At 39.4% G+C, this 19,023-nt stretch overlaps 3 protein-coding genes across 6 annotated transcripts in view; all 3 read left to right on the top strand.

Moving 5' to 3' along the window:
• LOC107728668 (leucine-rich repeat LGI family member 2-like) overlaps positions 1–5,690 on the top strand; it is an 8,904-nt gene extending 3,214 nt beyond the window's left edge. For both annotated transcript variants that reach the window (XM_016538944.1, XM_016538943.1), the window contains 6 exons: positions 1,201–1,272; positions 2,684–2,755; positions 2,841–2,912; positions 3,071–3,240; positions 4,578–4,742; positions 4,819–5,690. In XM_016538944.1, the coding sequence (XP_016394430.1) occupies positions 1,201–1,272; positions 2,684–2,755; positions 2,841–2,912; positions 3,071–3,240; positions 4,578–4,742; positions 4,819–5,636 (1,369 nt within the window). In that variant the 3' untranslated portion in view covers positions 5,637–5,690. The remainder of the gene's footprint in view (positions 1–1,200; positions 1,273–2,683; positions 2,756–2,840; positions 2,913–3,070; positions 3,241–4,577; positions 4,743–4,818) is intronic.
• Positions 5,691–5,703: 13 nt separating this feature from the next.
• On the top strand, positions 5,704–6,775 carry LOC107728649 (leucine-rich repeat LGI family member 2-like; the record flags this gene model as incomplete). Its single annotated transcript, XM_016538915.1, has 2 exons — positions 5,704–5,785; positions 5,862–6,775. Coding segments are annotated over 2 exons (900 nt in total), but the record flags the coding sequence as incomplete, so codon positions are not given.
• An 8,025-nt stretch (positions 6,776–14,800) lies between these two features.
• LOC107728669 (uncharacterized) overlaps positions 14,801–19,023 on the top strand; it is a 9,003-nt gene continuing 4,780 nt past the window's right edge. The window contains exons 1-6 of one of the 3 annotated variants that reach the window (XM_016538947.1): positions 14,801–14,856; positions 14,969–14,981; positions 15,828–17,779; positions 17,869–18,032; positions 18,176–18,396; positions 18,534–18,663. In XM_016538947.1, the coding sequence (XP_016394433.1) occupies positions 15,835–17,779; positions 17,869–18,032; positions 18,176–18,396; positions 18,534–18,663 (2,460 nt within the window). In that variant the 5' untranslated portion in view covers positions 14,801–14,856; positions 14,969–14,981; positions 15,828–15,834. Of the gene's footprint in view, positions 14,874–14,968; positions 14,982–15,827; positions 17,780–17,868; positions 18,033–18,175; positions 18,397–18,533; positions 18,664–19,023 lie in introns of all 3 variants that reach the window. The other 2 variants (XM_016538945.1, XM_016538946.1) reach the window with 2 other exon arrangements.

Raw genomic sequence — 19,023 nt, 5'->3', positions numbered from 1 at the left:
CTGCCTGAAGCTGCCAGCCAGCCACTGGTAGGTCACGTGACCAGCCACTGGCAGCTGCCAGAATCAGACTGGCAGCTGCCACCAGCCACTGGCAGGTCACATGACCTGTCAGTGGCGGCTCCTGCCAGCCAGTTGAAGATTGAACCCCCTCTCAATCTTTTGCTGAAGATCTGTCCCACTTTACCTGAAAACTCTCTAAATGTATCATTTTTTTAATTAAAGGCTGTTTTGATACATTTACATTTACATGGTATTGCAAAAAGAAAACCACCTACCAAATTATGCAAAGTCTACCAAAAATCTACCAATTTTACCAAAAACTGTCCAGTTTTGCACAGTTGACCCTACTAGGGTGTTGGATAACCTCACAAACAGACTGCTTTCTGGATTCAATTAGCTGTCAAGGCTCCCTCTAGCTATTTTAAAAGTCAGGGCATATTTACCGTAAACCAAAATCGTTTGCTGATTATCTGTCCCATTTTACCTGAAAATAAAAACTGTGTATTAAAAACATTTAATTTACATTAAAGAGCGTTTTGATAAATTTGCATGGTATTGCAAAAAGAGAACGCCTACCAAATTATGCCAATTCTACCAAAACATCTACCAAAAATCTACCAAATCTACCAAAAACTGTCATATTTTGCACAGTAGTGTCGGATAACCTCAAAAACAGACTGCTTTCTGGATTAAATTAGCTGTCTAATAATGTTAGATTGGAGAATATTTTGGCCTGTACAATAATGCATCCATCTGAGAAGGAATCTTAATTGGCATATTGAACAATTAATTAAACCTGTTTTGTCCTCTGTTATTTAGCACTGGAATCCAGTGTACTCCTCAGCTAAACAGTTGAAGGTGACAGATGACGAATAGAAAGGCCTCTTTCACTCAACCTCTAGCTATTTAATAAGTCAGGGCACACAGATAGTGTCGGTTTTCCTCCCGTTCTCTTTTTGACATTGAGAACACAGTGACTCTGGTGACTTTTCCATGCTGTCATTGGCGTATTGCAGGATGTCAGTGATTTGATACACTGACAGAGATATAGAGAAATATGTGCCTGTCCTGGCACTCATCGACAGTGACAGGGCACTTTTATCTGTGTGTACTGCACTGCAATGTAAACACACAGCCTGACTGTTATAATTGCAGTGACAGTGATTGTTGGGAATGATTGTGGCTGTAAACTCTTGACAGGTTGCTGAACTCCAATGCTCTCACTACAATACGGGATGATTCATTTTCTGGCCTTCCGCACCTGGAGTACCTGTAAGTCTTCAATTTACTCTTTTAAAAAGGTGTAATTTTATAGATATATGGCTAATGTAGTGCTGTTGTTTAAAGAAATTAAGGTCTTTTAAATAAGTAAAGGGTTTTTAAATGAATAGTTCACCTAAAAATGAAAATTTGCAAAAAATGTACTCACTCTCAGATCATCCGGGATGTAGATGAGTTTGTTTCTTCATGAGAACGGATTTGGAGAAAAGAGAGATTTGCATTGCATCACTTGCTCAGCAATGGATGCTCTGCAGTGAATGGGTGCCGTCAGAATGAGAGTCCAAACAGCTGATAAATACATCACAATAATCCACAAGCAATCCACTCCAGTCCATCAGATAACGTCTTGTGAAGAGAAAAGCTGCGTGTTTGTAAGTAACACAACCATCAAGACATTTTTTACTTCAAACGTCTTACTTTCAGCTAAAATATGAGTCCTCTATTCATAATATTACTTTCTCCTGTCTGAATCAGGAGAGAAATATGCACAGACCAAGAACCATTTACAAGCAAAAAGAGTCATTATTATGGATTATGGATGGACTCATATTTTTGCCAGAAGCAACGGTTTAAAGTTAAAACACCTTGATGATGGATTTGTTTATTACAAAAACACAGTTTTTGCTTCATGGGAAAAAGGTTTTTAAATGTCCTTCCTCGTGTAGCTGCTCCAAGGAGTCTATTATCTGCGTCGGGTCTTCGTATGTCCCCAGATTCATTCCCAACGATGTCAGTTCACTGTAAGTCCACATAAGCTTCTGTATTAGATCATTTAGTAGGCTACACTTGTGTTTGAAGGTGCAAATATAGCATTACACGCTCATAATCAGTCGTATAACTGTTATATTTCTATTGTAATGTATGTAACAGGGTCTCGTTTTGTCTCATATCACTGGTGTTTTGCAGGAGTATTGTGAATGGGACCTTCTCTGAGATCAGGGAGGCGATGTTTGCACACATGCAATCGTTACAGTTACTGTAAGTCAAGCCCATCTGACTAAGCACATGTGTATGATGACATGATATTGACTCACTTTGGAAACTGATTCTGGTAAACTTTCCCATTCACTGCAGAGCATCCATTGCTGAGACACTGATGCAGTGCTACATTTCTCCAAATCTGATGAAGAAACAAACTCATCTACATCTTGGATGGTACATCTTTAAGTAAACTCTTTATGTAAGAGAAAAATAAAGCTGTGAGGTTTGAATGTTTACATATTGAAGATATGCACACGTTTGAAGTTCTTTTGAATTGAAATGTTTTCTACACGTATTTAATAGAAATGAATGTATTTATTTTTCTTAGTAATTGTTTTAATAGTTGCTTTCAATACTTTTCATGTCCACTGACCGTCATCTTTTTTTACATTCTACTCTTAATTTTCTCTCCATTCTTTAGGTTTATAGAAAACAACAAGATTGAAACAACATCAAAATACTCTTTCAGAGGACTTAGGGATTTGACTCATCTGTATGTTACTTTTAATCATATTAAATGAACAGACATCTGCCAATTATTTGTACTTTTCTCTAAAGTGTTACTGTATTCCTCACAGGTCTTTGGCACACAACAACATTAAAGCTTTGCCCAGAGATCTATTCATTGATCTGGACTCATTGATAGAGCTGTGAGTCTGAGCTTCTGTAAATGCTTACTTAGCAATAACTGTATTATAGTATAGTGCATTGAATATGAGATGATAAAATGTCTTTTTAAACCTACAGAAATGCACACTATATAAGAAGATCAGTGCTTATTGATGTTTTCATATATATTTCCTTGCAGAGACCTGAGGGGCAACGTCTTTGAGTGTGACTGCCGAGCGAAGTGGCTGATGATGTGGTTAAAGAGCACAAACGCTACTGTATCAGACGTCTTCTGCGCCGGTCCTGAGGAGATGAAGGGCAAACGGCTCAATGACATGGCGAGCTTGCATAATGAATGCATCTCCACAGGTATGTGAATGAGCATGTGCATGCTTGGTAGTGTGTTTGGACGATTTTTCAGCCAATTCAGTGGATTGTGTTTGTTATTTATAGCTACAGTGCCTTGCGGAAATATTCATACCCCTTCATTTTTTTCACATTTTGATAAGTTGCTGCCTTTTGCTAAACTGCTTTAAATTACTTTTTCCCACATCAATCTACACTCCATACACCATAATGGTAAAGCAAAAAACAGGTTTTTAACATTGCAAATTTATTAAAAAAATAAAACTTAAATGATTCCATTGCATAAGTATTCATACCCTTATCTGGGACAGTTGAAATTTAGCTCAGGAGCATTCATATTGCTTGTAGATGTTACTACACTTCGAGTGAAGTTAACCTGTGGCAATTTCAATTGAATGGGTATGATTTGGAAAGGCACACACGTCTTAATAAAAGGTCTAACAGCTGATAATGCATATCAGAGCAAAGCCCTGAGGTCAAAAGAACTGCCTGTAGAGCTCAGAAACAGGTTTGTGTCAAGCCACACATATGGGGAAGAGTTCAGAAAACATAAGGCAGTAACATAACAAAATGTGCTTTCGCAAGGCACTGTATTTACCAGTTTTTTCGTACTATAAATCCAGTTCATTGCATTGTGTTTGTTATTTATAGCTATTTACCAGTACATTGAGATTCATTGGTAAAAATAAATCTTAAAGTCGACATAATTCAACATATCTGTTTTCTAAATGCATGTTATAGATCATATTGTGAAAATTTAATGTGTGCATATGTTTAAAAAAACATTTTTTTAATTGACCTTGTAATTTCATAACTGGATGTTCTACTGAAATGACTTCTCTCTGGTGACGTATGCTGGACTTCTCCAATCATTTAGTCTGCTTAAATTCACTCCTGCAAGCTGTCGAAGAGCATCTGTCAGTCTAGTTTTTGCAGTGTGTGCTCTTGTCAAGCTCACATCGGCAGGAGTATACCCAATTCAGCATGATGAATATGACTCATATGCTAGTTTGCAGTCGGCTGTAGTCTGTGTGGTGTGTTCAAGCACAGCTTTTTGGTCCAGCCGATTCAAGGCGACAACACTTTAGGTTTTTGCACACACTAGCACATTGAAGTCGTCTTGGTGTGTCCCAGCCTTAAGAGACGATGGATTGGGATGTATTTGTCCAACAGGTGCATATATCTGAGCATTTACAGCTTGGGAATATTTCATTGACATGCATCATGTCTTACAAAGAATACTTGCCTTGGGTATCTCTTTAGGGTTTTTCTGCAGCATATCATTTGTGAGATGCAAAACACTAAGTTACTAAGATGCAATTTTACCATATGTTGTCCAGATTTCGTTCCTCTCCACTCTGTGTCTACTGAGTCTTTGTCTGTGGACACGTTCTCCCACAAGAACGACGTGTACGTGGCCATCGCTGCTCCTAACATAGAGAGCTGCATGGTGCTCCAATGGGACCACATCGAGATGAACTTCAGGAGTTACGACAACATCACAGGTACAGTCATGGCAAAGCCATCATATGAAGGATTGCGTATGGCCAAATAAATCTCATACAATGTGTTCTCTTTTAGGTCAGTCCATAGTTGGCTGCAAGTCTGTGATCATCCAGAACCAGGTGTTTGTCATCGTTGCTCAACTCTTTGGTGGTTCCCACATCTACAAGTTTGATGAAGACCAAAGCAAGTTCACAAAGTTCCAGGACATTGAGGTTTCCAAGATTTCCAAGCCGAATGACATCGAGGCATTTCAGATCGGCAACGACTGGTTCTTCATCATCGCTGACAGCTCGAAGGCTGGACTTTCTACTCTCTACAAATGGAACGACAAGGGCTTCTACTCCTACCAGTCGCTTCACGAATGGTTTCGTGATACCGATGCAGAGTTTGTGAATTTGGACGGTAAGGCCCATCTTATCCTAGCGAGCCGTTCCCAAGTACCGGTCATCTACCAGTGGAGCAGGAGCACTCAGAAGTTTGGCTTGCAAGGAGAGATCCCAAACATGGAAGATGTAGTCACTGTCAAGGCCTTCTGGATCAAGGAGGATCTTTATCTGGCCATGACCCGATACATCGGCGACTCCAAAGTCTTGCATTGGACTGCCAAGGAGTTCTCCGAGGTCCAGGCCCTTCCTTCGAGAGGCTCCATGATCCTGCAGCCCTTTTCCTTCAAAGAAAGGTACTACCTGGCTCTGGGAAGCGACTACACCTTCTCGCAGATCTATCTGTGGGATGCAGAGGAGAAGGTTTTTGAGCGTTTCAAGGAAGTCTACATCCAGGCTCCACGTTCCTTCACTGTGGTTTCCACTGACCGGAGGGACTTCGTATTTGCCTCCAGTTTTAAGGGCAGCACACAGATCTTTGAGCATATCATCATTGATCTGAGTCTTTGAGTGCTGTTGTGGACACAGTCACAGTTAAGGCACGTCAGTAACCCCTCGTTTAGCAGTTGGACGTTTTTTTCTGGAAAACATAGAGAGCTGCATGGTGCTCCAATGGGACCACATCGAGATGAACTTCAGGAGTTACGACAACATCACAGGTACAGTCATGGCAAAGCCATCATATGAAGGATTGCGTATGGCCAAATAAATCACATGCAATGTGTTCTCTTTTAGGTCAGTCCATAGTTGGCTGCAAGTCTGTGATCATCCAGAACCAGGTGTTTGTCATCGTTGCTCAACTCTTTGGTGGTTCCCACATCTACAAGTTTGATGAAGACCAAAGCAAGTTCACAAAGTTCCAGGACATTGAGGTTTCCAAGATTTCCAAGCCGAATGACATCGAGGCATTTCAGATCGGCAACGACTGGTTCTTCATCATCGCTGACAGCTCGAAGGCTGGACTTTCTACTCTCTACAAATGGAACGACAAGGGCTTCTACTCCTACCAGTCGCTTCACGAATGGTTTCGTGATACCGATGCAGAGTTTGTGAATTTGGACGGTAAGGCCCATCTTATCCTAGCGAGCCGTTCCCAAGTACCGGTCATCTACCAGTGGAGCAGGAGCACTCAGAAGTTTGGCTTGCAAGGAGAGATCCCAAACATGGAAGATGTAGTCACTGTCAAGGCCTTCTGGATCAAGGAGGATCTTTATCTGGCCATGACCCGATACATCGGCGACTCCAAAGTCTTGCATTGGACTGCCAAGGAGTTCTCCGAGGTCCAGGCCCTTCCTTCGAGAGGCTCCATGATCCTGCAGCCCTTTTCCTTCAAAGAAAGGTACTACCTGGCTCTGGGAAGCGACTACACCTTCTCGCAGATCTATCTGTGGGACGCAGAGGAGAAGGTTTTTGAGCGTTTCAAGGAAGTCTACATCCAGGCTCCACGTTCCTTCACTGTGGTTTCCACTGACCGGAGGGACTTCGTATTTGCCTCCAGTTTTAAGGGCAGCACACAGATCTTTGAGCATATCATCATTGATCTGAGTCTTTGAGTGCTGTTGTGGACACAGTCACAGTTAAGGCACGTCAGCAACCCTTCCTTTAGCAGTTGGACGTTTTTCTGGGAAGGCAATTAGTAGGTTTTAAGAAGAGGGAGGTCTAGGAAGCATAATCAGGTTCACAGTAATAAGTATTACATCATGCATCTGTGTAGTTTTACATAGATTCTGGGAGGGTTTCGACATTTTTTGTTGTACAGCTGTATATTATTATTGTTATATATAACATTTCCTCAGCCCTGCTGAATCAGGACATTTCTGCCAAAGGTACGGTGCATGGACTGTGGAAAAGAGTTGCACTTGTCACCTGTAACTACCTAATCACTCTACATAATGATATATACTGTAACTTCAAAACTGTGTATGCAGCAGCTGATACCGTGCATGATGTGGCTGCAACAACATTGCGAATAAAAAATACAGTTTTCAGAGCAGGCATGCAGATCAAATAGTGATACAGGTGACAAATGCAGTCTTATTATCTTTAGAGACATTTTTCAATATTTATTTAAATCATGTCTCTCTTTTGGTCAGTGGACTAAGTTGTAACTTGTAATGTCAAGTAATTAGTCAATTAAAATGAAACGCCTCTATCATATTTATCAGGATCTGTTCAGAGTGAAAGAAATCAAAAATTATATTTCAGTTGTGTGGTCAATAGGCAGAAACGTGTGTGTTTTGTGAATGGAAAATATCATCTATGCTTCACTACAGGGAAACTGTCAAAAGCACAAACCTTTAAAACCATCATGCGTCTATTAATACAGAAAGTGACTTGACTCATTACAACTTCAACAAAGTGGTAAACTGATTTTGGAAGAATATTTTTTGTTCTGTGCAATGAATGTAAAAAGCTTTTTATTTTAAGTACTAGTGACAAATATTGAATGTCTGACTTATTTTATAACAAGTGTGTTAAAATAAGAACCTCATTTCCATACTGTTTTGCAAGCTGGGATACAGAGAGAAGAACAACACAAGCCCAAATAATGACTGCAGCCTTCAAAAGCATGATATTCAGCTATTAATATTCAATACCTTTAAATTCTATTTAAAAAAAATCAATAAATAACAACTTATGTACTGGTATGTAAACTCATACCAGTTTTAGTGTAATCTGATATGCAAAAAAAATAGAACTTTAATTTTGTAAAGCATTGACTTGTTTTTATTCTCATTTGTTGAATGTTAGACATGTTTTGAATACTAATGTAAATAAACGCTTATGAACACTGATTATCTTTTGATTATTAATTCAAAACAAAGTAAACATTTTTACATTTGACTTTATAAAACTATCACAACTGGTTTCTGACAAAATATACAGTTAATGTTTTCGGAGAAATTATTATGGTTAGCCACCGTCGCTTTCAGATAGAGCATGATTTTGATATAAGTGACAGTAAATTATGCCAGTGAGCAATCTTATACTGTCACTTCATTTTAAGATGTTATTTCATTCATATACTGTAGCACTGACCGTGTTTTTTGCAACAAGTTGCCAAACACCTTTCTTTCTTTTTTTTATGCAAACATTAAACGGATACAAAAAAGACAGAACAGACAAAACCTCTACAGGAAAAAACTAAGAAAAAAACAAAACATCACACCTTGTAAAGTTTCACATACAAAAATAAATACATACAGACAAATAACTAAAATAATAATAATAATAATAACAACTTAAAATAAGATAATAATAATAACAGAAACACATACAGAGGGGAAAAAAAACCTTATGCATCAGTGGTATTATCAAAACAATCCTCATAATATTTCAAAAATCTATCTCTTTTCTTGTTTTTAATCAACCTAATAGATTTAAGGAAAGTGTCGATTTCAATTAAGAAATGTGAAAAAGAAGGCTGCGATTTAAAGAATTTGTTTACGAATAAAAAATTTCCCAAACAAAATGAAAAAAAAAATGAACTAGGTAATTGTCATAGTAGCCTACGGAGAGGAACGCAGGAGAATCACAATCAACAGTCCTTTAATAATCCAAACAGGGGTAACACAGGGCAAGCAGGAACAAACGAATAGCACAACATTGGACGTTAGACACCGGACAGAAAGCAAGGGGCAGACCACACTATAACTACAATTCAACGAGGTAATTGGGGAAACACAGGTGAACGGAATGACTAAATTAGACTAGGGAAAAACTAGGTCACGGGAGCACATGGGGGGGAAAACAAACACACTGACAGTCCATGGGCGTGACATATCACCCCCCTCCCGGAAGGCGGAGGATGGTCGACGACAAACCAAGGCGGAGCCGGAGGGACGAGGGAGCCCGGTGGAGCCAGTGGACTGACGGGCCACGGCGGAGAGGAGGGAGCTAGGAGCCACTGGGTCGACGGGCCGAGGCGGAGTTCTGGACTCTGAGGCTGGAGGCGGAGGCAAGGGATTCTCCAGCCACGCCGACGATGGAGACTGGCAGACCCGCGGGGCTCGCACCATACTGATGGTGGGCTGAGGGTGAGCAGATGGGCTGCCAGACGACAGCAGTGGAGGAGGCTGGAGTGGGCGCGTGGGCGGGCATTTTTGAGCCTCCGGGCTTTCAGGGCTGGTGTGCGCTGCCCACACACACCAAATAGCGACTCCCAGCACGAGGAGCGCGACTGACAGGGGAACGACAGGGCAGCACTTGGGAACAAAGAGTCTCTCTCTGAGCAGGGCGTGGAAACAGGAGCCCTCTCTGGGATGGACAGGGAAACAGGATAAAAAATTTCCCAAACAAAATGAAAAAAAAAATGAACTAGGTAATTGTCATAGTAGCCTACGGAGAGGAACGCAGGAGAATCACAATCAACAGTCCTTTAATAATCCAAACAGGGGTAACACAGGGCAAGCAGGAACAAACGAATAGCACAACATTGGACGTTAGACACCGGACAGAAAGCAAGGGGCAGACCACACCATAACTACAATTCAATGAGGTAATTGGGGAAACACAGGTGAACGGAATGACTAAATTAGACTAGGGAAAAACTAGGTCACTGGGAGCACATGGGGGGGAAAACAAACACACTGACAGTCCATGGGCGTGACATATCACCCCCCTCCCGGAAGGCGGAGGATGGTCGACGACAAGCTGCCCACACACACCAAATAGCGACTCCCAGCACGAGGAGCGCGACTGACAGGGGAACGACAGGGCAGCACTTGGGAACAAAGAGTCTCTCTCTGAGCAGGGCGTGGAAACAGGAGCCCTCTCTGGGATGGACAGGGAAACAGGAGCCTTCTCTGGGCTAAACTCAGGAACGGGAGCCCTCTCTGGGCTGGATGTGGAGACAGGAGTGACAGGGGGCTCCGACAAAGGAGGGAGGAGAGGGGGCAGGTCGGCATACAAGTCTATAAGGTCTCCCTCCGCTTTCCATTCACCCAGATCCATTAATAGCTCACCCTCAGCCATGGGGCAGTTGACGGAGCTCCTCTCCACGATCTCACTGGCCACAGCTTTCTCCCTCGTGGCGGGCGTGGTAGCACATGGTCTGACGTTACACGCAACTCTGGCTCTGCGGCGATCCTCAGCTTTGTCGCTCCTAGATGCAATGGCTCATCGGTCGCGGTGGGCTCGGGCTTCTGTTCCGCGCAGCGGGGAGATGGTGGGCTGGGCTCTGCGTCAGGAGTGGAACTGGCGAGATCATCCATGGGACAGATGGTGAGAGACGATCCGTTTCTCGCCAGTATCCACTCCACAAAGGCGACGATGTCCTCTCAAGGGCCATCTTCAGACAACGGCGCTCTGCACGCAGCGTTCAAACTAGCGTCATAGAATGAGCAGAGCGCGTCGTCCAGGTAGCTGTTGATGTTGGCGATTTCCAGGAAAAGTATAGTATGACCCTCGAGAGATCTATCCCCCTGCTCCAGCAGGAGGAGGAGGTATTCGGGGTGGGTGAAGGCATCCATAGGGGAAACAACGGAAACAAAAAACACTGAGTGAAACACAGAAACAAAATGGGGGAAAACACACTGATAAGCTATTCTTGTATTCGGTCCGGTGTTCTGTCACAGTTGCCTACGGAGAGGAACGAGGAGAACGCAGGAGAATCACAATAAACAGTCCTTTAATAATCCAAACAGGGGTAACACAGGGCAAGCAGGAACAAACGAGTAGCACAACAGAAAGGAAGGGGCAGACCACACTATAAATACAACTCAACGAGGTAATTGGGGAAACACAGGTGAACGGAATGACTAATTAGACTAGGGAAAAACTAGGTCACGGGAGCACATGGGGGGGAAAACAAACACACTGACAGTCCATGGGCGTGACAGTAACTCACTGCACTGACGTACTAGTTTTACCTTTATAGTAACAAATATCTTTTAACTGAAAGGAGCTAGAAGAATCAAGGTGCTTACCTATATAAAAATATAATCTATTTCAAAAGTTTTGAGTCTTTTCACTTTGAAAAAATAAATGAATACGTGTTTCATCCTCAATCCCACAAAATGAACATGAACTGTCAACATCCATATATTTTTCCAAAGTATCGTTTACAGGATATATTTTATGAAGGATCTTTAAATGAACTTCTTTTATTTTATTGGGAATGCAGTACTTGTGAGGTAACAACCAGGCTTCTTTCCAGTCTATTAACTCAATAAGAGATGCCCAGGAACATTTAGGTCTTTAGGAACATTATATTTTGTTTTCTGTAGAATTTGTCGAATATGCTTATTATTACATTTTTTTGTTAAAAATACTAATTCCGTATAAGGACAAATCAGGTTCTTTGGTGTCACTCTTACTAAAACTTAAATGGCATGTTATAAGTTGAATTAGACCGGAGGGAACCGCTTTTAGCACTGCATTATATTCTTTCAAGTTTAAACGGTAAGGGAAAATTATAAACAGAAATAAATTGCTCATAAGTCAAAAAGTTACCAGATTTATCAAAAATGGAAAGAATTCCAATTATATTCCTGTTAAACCACGAAGAGAGACATATAGATTTATTCCTAATCATTATATCCGAGTTCCATAAAAAAGGTTTTATGTGGTGAAAAATTGTGGGAATAACTAATAATTTAGACAGTGCAACTGGTAATCTATTAGGTAAGTAGTTACATTTTAATATAAAAGGAAGGCCACCAATTTTTGTAAAAATAAGATTCGGAATAAAAAACCATATAGAATTGGGGTTTATTAAACATCTTTTAATCCAGTTTATCTTAAAGGTGTTCACTATGTCACTAAAGTCTAACACTTCAAGTCCACCTTCTTTTCAACTATTCGCCAGGACTGTTTTTTTTTTTTTTTTTGAGTTTATGAGGTTTGTGTTTCCATATGAAGTCTAAAAACATTTTATTAATTCCTTTAGCAGTAGAGTCATTAACGAATAGAGAAAGAGAAGGATATACAAAGCGAGATAATCCTTCTGCTTTGGACAAAAGTACCCTCCCATAAAAGGAAAGGTCTCTTTGGAGCCAAAGGTTAAATATATTTTTTTCACCCTACCAGAAAAATTAAGCTGTTGTCTCGCTGCTATTTTTTATTCATTTTTGTTAAGTAAATACCCAGATACTTTACAGTCTCTTTTACTAGGATACCATTAATTGAAGAATCATCGTTTACATCGAGCATCATTATCTCAGACTTGGACATATTCAATTTCAGTCCAGAAGCACATGAAAACTGCTCAATTACACTTACAGCTTTGGATAGCTGGCTCTTATCTTTTTTTTTTTTAAAGAGCAGTATCGTCAGAAAACTGAAATTTTAATTTCTCTTTCAAAGATAGATATACCTTTCAAACTTTGTTCAAAGATAATACTTAATGATAACAATTCCGTAACTAAAATAAATAAGAAGGGTGAGATAGGACAGCCCTGTCTAACACCGCGGTTAATAAAAAAATATTTTAGAAGTGTTGAAGCTAATTAGGACAGAGCTGTTAATATCTCTCTCTATAAAACATTTCAATAACATTAACAAAAAAAAAATCACTAAAACCAAAGTGTGCAAAAGAAATTCATGCTCAAGGGTGTCAAAAGCTTTGTAAAAGTCTAGGAAAAGAATCATAGCTTTAGAATGTACAAAATCTGCATAATCTAAAAGATCAGTTTCGCAAGCTTTTACAAAACACAAAAATAGCTTTCCTCTTTACCATATCCCACATACCTCTAAGACATAACAGAAAGTGAACTGAACTTGAAATCCATGACAAATAAAAAAAGACAAAAAGGAATGAATACTGTATATACTTCATTATATATGAAGAAACTGTGCAGAAACTTTACTTTAAAGGAAGGAATGATATACAACCAACTGAGGTCTTAGAACAAACAAAATAACCTCATATAATCTTATATAAGAATCTTGAACTAGATAACTACTTTTTAAACTTGACAAAAAAAGATCTTTGTAAAAAATATGCCAACAGTGACCGGCAAAATGCGAAGATTGTAAAAGTAAATAAAAATAATAATCAGTACAAACAAAAATTAAGCATATAACTACTTGAGAGTCAAGTTAAACAGTACACACAACGTTCTTCTGCCCAACAGGCGGTTTTCCCAATAACTGCATATAACTGCATCAACTATAGGAACTGCTAGAATTGTACTCGGCCTACTACAAAAGCCAAATCAGGCTACCTTAAAAATGCTTGCACTGCATGGTCATGTTACAACGTGGCCCTCAGATGTTATATTATGCCCCACCAATGGGGTATGTTGTCACATTTCACTTCCATTATTTTGGGGTAGATAAAGAGAAAAAAGTATACACTGTAATTATGAAACAAAACCACATATTTGTACTAGACAAGTGTGAAACTATTGTGGAAAAAATACTCTGAACCCCATGTGGATTTACACAAACTGAGTTCCTGTATTGAGCAGGCACGTGCAGAGGGGAGTGCGATGGGTGCTTTGAGCACCTGCCCCTTTCCCCCTTGATGCCCAAAGTGCCCTTTTGTCAAAGCAATTTTTTTTTTTTGTAATTAAACGCCATTTTGTGAAGGCCTGCCCAATTCAACCAGTCATTCCTTCTATGAGTCTGTTTTGGACTTTCTGCACGAGAGCGCCCTCCGGCTTCGAAAATGAATTAAACACACACTGCATCCAGATATTCACTTCTCCTCATTTTGGATGCGAATAAAACGTCAGGTCATGCATAGACTATCGATACTGTCTCTTTGAATTTAAATCTAGAAACCTCTACGTGAACACACCTGCCCCAATAAAGTACGGGGGACGAAATTACATTTCTTTAAAATTAAATATTAAAAATGCAGCTAACGTTCTACACACAGCAATATAAACATTATTTTAAAAACGTAGAGTGCCTTTAAAATAATTATCACAGCCCTGATAAAACAGGCTTATACTGATTTTCTCATCCTCCGATTTAATAGGCTACTTATCAATCCTGTTTTTATCATCATTATAATTTTAAAAATTAATAAATTCAGAACAGGATTATAATATAATTCTATTTTAATATTTTTTTCTACAACAACAACAGTAGTGTTTACAACAGCAAGACCACCATACCCTGTAAACTCAATAATAATAATAGGCCTAATTTAATTCCGTTTCTATTTTCAGAGTGATTGAGATAACTTGAAAAACACACATAAACCGTATATTTTCGCAATCTTGTGTTTATTGCTTTTTATTCAGCTCAGCTACAGGGATAGCCTGATGCTTTTGTCCATATTAGGGTTTCCTGCATGTCATAAGTCATTCCTAAAAAAAATAATAATAAGTCATTCCTTCTATGAGTCTGTTTTGGACTTTCTGCACGAGAGCGCCCTCCGGCTTCGAAAATGAATTAAACACACACTGCATCCAGATATTCACTTCTCCTCATTTTGGATGCGAATAAAACGTCAGGTCATGCATAGACTATCGATACTGTCTCTTTGAATTTAAATCTAGAAACCTCTACGTGAACACACCTGCCCGAATAAAGTGCGGGGGACGAAATTACATTTCATTAAAATTAAATTTAAAAAATGCAGCTAACGTTCTACACACAGCAATATAAACAAAGGTGCCTGTTCTCTTTTGCCCCTCCAAAGGTCTCTGCACGGCCCTGGTATTGCGTGACGTGTTCTGACAGGTGTAAGAACAAGGAAGGGCGTAGGTATAGTTTCATTTCCACGCAAATCTGAAGACGGTGGGGAATTTTTTTGTAACGCCATTACACGCAAAAAGTAAGAAACTATTGTGCGTAAGTATTATCATTTTTATTTGTTGTCGCAATAAGCTACTCGAGTACAGTTATTTGTTTTTTTTTTAACCATGCTTGATTTGTTTTTATTTCAGCTCAAGGGAATAGATTATGTATTTCATAAGACTTAATTGTTTCCTTAACGTAGCACAAATAAACAGACAACACAGATCTAATCACTAAACACTCAAATGGCTGCAGCATGATGTTCTATATCAGTATTTATAGTATTGGAAGTTTTCATTTATCTTTTATTTATATTAGTTGATGATATCAACAAAGAATAGTTGATGGAAGTGGATGAGGAGGTCAGATGGCTCCAAATAATAAAGCAGACTTTAACTGAGTTAAATTTATGAGTCACATCCGAGTGTTGCACATTAGGCCTACATTTAAAAATACAGGTTAGGCCTTTAACCTATTAATTGTCAGTCCCACTTTTTGAGCATTGACCTGAAAATGACATTTCCAACTTAAACTGTTGTAAATCATGTATGACTTGGAGCACAGGCTTAAATCTCTAGGCATGTGAAAACAAAAATGTGATTTCTATGATACTGAATGATGAAAATGAAACTGTTTTACACTGATACAATCAGCTGTTTCCTATGTTCCACAATGAGTTTCATAATGAATTAGAATCATTTATGTCTTCCGAACTAAAATTCAATCATATTGTTAGAGTTCTTGGTTAAACAAGTGAACACACTAAAACTACAATTAGGCTATAGGAAGGGTTAAATTAATTAGAGCTAGAAAGAGTTAGAACAGAAACATTGATAAATATGTATAGCTACATTTATTAATTACAATGTTTGTTGCCCAACAATGGTGGTGTTGTACATTTTGTACTAAAACTACTTATGAAAAAAAAAAAAACTTCTTTGAGAAAGCATTAATGACTAAGATGTTTTAAATCTACATAATTGCAGTGGTGTTTAACATCTCTCCACAGATTGTAATGAACAAGAAAAAAGTGCAACGGATTGTAATGAGCAAAAAAAAAATACCTAGAAAAACAGACCCCCTAATACAATGCATCATAGAGAACAAGGCAGAGAGACTTCGCAGATTAATAAAAAGCAGAGATATTAATGGACTGTGCCCTTCTGAAGACTGGAATGATGATGTTACACTATTAACTGCAGCAGTTATATGCAGAAATGAAGAAATCTGCTCTTATCTACTTGGAGAGTCGGCTGATCCAAACAAACCTTCAACAAATGGACGAACTCCTCTACATTATGCTGCATTAACAACTGGAGTTCCACTGAGTATTGTGGAAAGATTACTTGCAGCAAAAGCTGATCCAGATGGATATAAATTACAATTGTTTACTCCATTACAATATGCGGTTGATCGTGACCGTGAAGACATTGTGAAAGCACTTATAGAGGCTGGAGCTTCACCTGAAAGGAACTATGGAAGAAATCCAAAGCATGATAAAAAAGTGGAGAGAATGATTCGTCAACTATCTTCATATAATGATGCGTTTGAGAAAGTACATCTATTTTTCTCGTTTTCCTGTGCTGTACGAACAAAAAATCAGACAGATATTTTCAGAACATATGAAGAACATTTCCTTAAAGAGCATCCTTTCATTCATACAATTTTGTTTGAGCACTACTCATTTATTAGTATTGTTGACCAACGTGCAGAGCAGTATCGTCAGAGCGCCATCAAGTGGTTAAAAGAGAAAAAGAAAGCAGACGGATATATTGAGGGAGTCATCAGACGCTTCCCAAGGATCCCTCAGGAGCACTGGCTAGTTGCACTAAACTCCTTAGATGATGCTTTGTGTGTCAGTGAAAACATAATTTCTCAGGTATTCAGTGATCTTGTGCCAATCCTAACTAATAGTCTTCAGCACTCTGGAAACACACAAGGAGAAATAATCAATCATCACATACTAAAGATCCTCAGTGTCATGATGCAGAAGATGCCTGAGCAGAAACTGGGACTCAACCATTCTGTCTTTGAGAAGTTATGCAAAAGTCTATTGCCTCTCACACGTCCTGATTATTCAAGTCGAATTGGAGTTTGGACCTATGGACTGTTTGTCTATATAAATGATGTCACTCCTGACGTTGTTGCACTGTGTGGATTGTCACCCATCCCAGAGATGATACTTATCAATGTAGAGACAGTGGTGGATGAAGTCATGAAAAAAAAGCTGCATAAGTTGGATGAATCCCTGAGACATCCAGCAGGTTCGAGTACAGTGGATAGTTTGTGTGAGGAGACTGCAGCTCTATCAACAAGCAGGAAGAAGAAGAAGAAGAAGAAAAAAATAATCCAGCAAGAGGTGGGATCACAAGAAAGTGAGCAGCAAGATAAAGAGAACATTGTAGAGACATCCATTGAGGAATCAAATTCAAGTGTGCAGCCGTTCACACAACCAAATGATATCGCAAGAGAGTGTCCAACCAGCCGTCGTTGGAGGTCCGAGCTTGAGAAGCTAGCTAACATGAATAATAGCAATATCAATGGGCTGGAAAAATTTACTCTTGTACTCACTGAAGAATTTCGGATCGCTAAAGGAAGTGATGGAACAGAAGTTTTCCTTGGTTTGAGGGACGACGGCACTGAGGTGGCTGTGAAACGAATGATTAAGTCTAACTACCAAGTCCTCAAAAATGAGGAGAAATTTCTACGACTTTTTGATAGTCCCTCCATTGTGCGATATGTGGACTTTGCAAAGGATAAGGATTTTGGGTACCTTGTTCTTCAGCTTTGTGAGTACACACTGGAGGAATATATCCAAGATCATTTACCAGATGACAGCGCTGAGAGATCTTTGGTTCTGAAGAAGCTGGTGAAGGAAGTTCTCTGCAGCTTACAGGTTTTACACGACCAGCAGAGCAGAGTGGTCCATCGAGACATCAAACCCCAGAATGTCCTGATTGGTAGGAACTAAACCAAAGTTTCTATGTTTATTTAATTGATCAAAACTACATTTTTTTTAAAAGGACAATGGCCTTTCCATGTTTCCCAGACATAAATGGAAAAGCCAGATTGGCTGATTTTGGCATAAGTCGTCGACTGAACCTCAGCCAAACCACTTTACGAACCAGCAGTGCTGGAACTAGATGTTGGAAGGCAAAGGAGACCATAGATGAGGAGGTCAACATTGGGTACAAGAGGAGCTCCGACATTCAGGTGGTCAATAATATTGTAATTATAACTTAAATAAAAATGTGATTCAATTATATTATTAGAAATTCAATTATTGGCTTAAATACAATTCATTTTAATTTTAGTTGGTGAAAATATATACTAGTAACACTGTAACTTGTTTGAAGGTCGCTGGGATGTTAGTGTACTACATTCTCTCTGGAGGACACCATCCATTTGGTAAAGGTGCACGTTGTGAAGTCAACATTCTAGAAGGAAGATACTCACTGGAGCATCTGGAGGATGACGTAGCGAAGGATCTCGTCGAGTGGATGATCAATGAAAATCCAAACAAGAGACCAACTGTGGAGCAAACCCTCGCACACCCCTTCTTCTGGACTAATGAACGGTAAAATATGATCTTGATTGCATTTGACAGGTGAAATACAGTACAAAACCTAAATGAATAGGTCTGAGGAGGATGTTTTCAATCACAATTTATTTGTATACTGTCATAATTGTATAATGTTTCTTAAATCGTCTTAGGAAAGTGTGGTATCTGAAAATATTGGGAAACGAGAAAGGGGCTGAAAACTGTCGTAATGCAGATGAGGAGCTCCTTAATGCCATTGCAAAACACACAGAGGGGAAAAGCTTTTCTGAATGGAAGACTAAAGTAAGTCAGTCATTTTAAAAACAGCTGTTATTGCCTATATTATGCCATATAATTGACCTTGCTTTTATTGTTGAAATTTAATTGAAAGGTTAAAGGGTTAGTTCACCCAAAAATGAAAATTAGTGTTTTACTTACACTCGAAGCATCCTAGGTGTATATGACTTTCTTCTTTCAGACAAATCCAGTCGGAGTTATATTAAAAATTGTCCTGGCCCCTCCAAGCCTTTCAATGGGGGTAAGCGGGTGTTGGTTGTCAACAGTTCAGAAGACGTCAAATAAAGCATGCACCTTCGTAATAAAACGTGCTGCAGACGGCTCCGGGGGGTGAATAAAGGCCCCCTGTAGCGAATCCATGTGTTT

The sequence above is a fragment of the Sinocyclocheilus rhinocerous genome, unplaced genomic scaffold, assembly GCF_001515625.1.
Source record: "Sinocyclocheilus rhinocerous isolate Xijiao unplaced genomic scaffold, SAMN03320098_v1.1 scaffold547, whole genome shotgun sequence".
NCBI classification, from domain to species: domain Eukaryota; kingdom Metazoa; phylum Chordata; class Actinopteri; order Cypriniformes; family Cyprinidae; genus Sinocyclocheilus; species Sinocyclocheilus rhinocerous.
The sequence above is the reverse complement of the archived record's forward strand: the minus strand, read 5'-3'. Positions and strand labels throughout refer to the sequence as shown.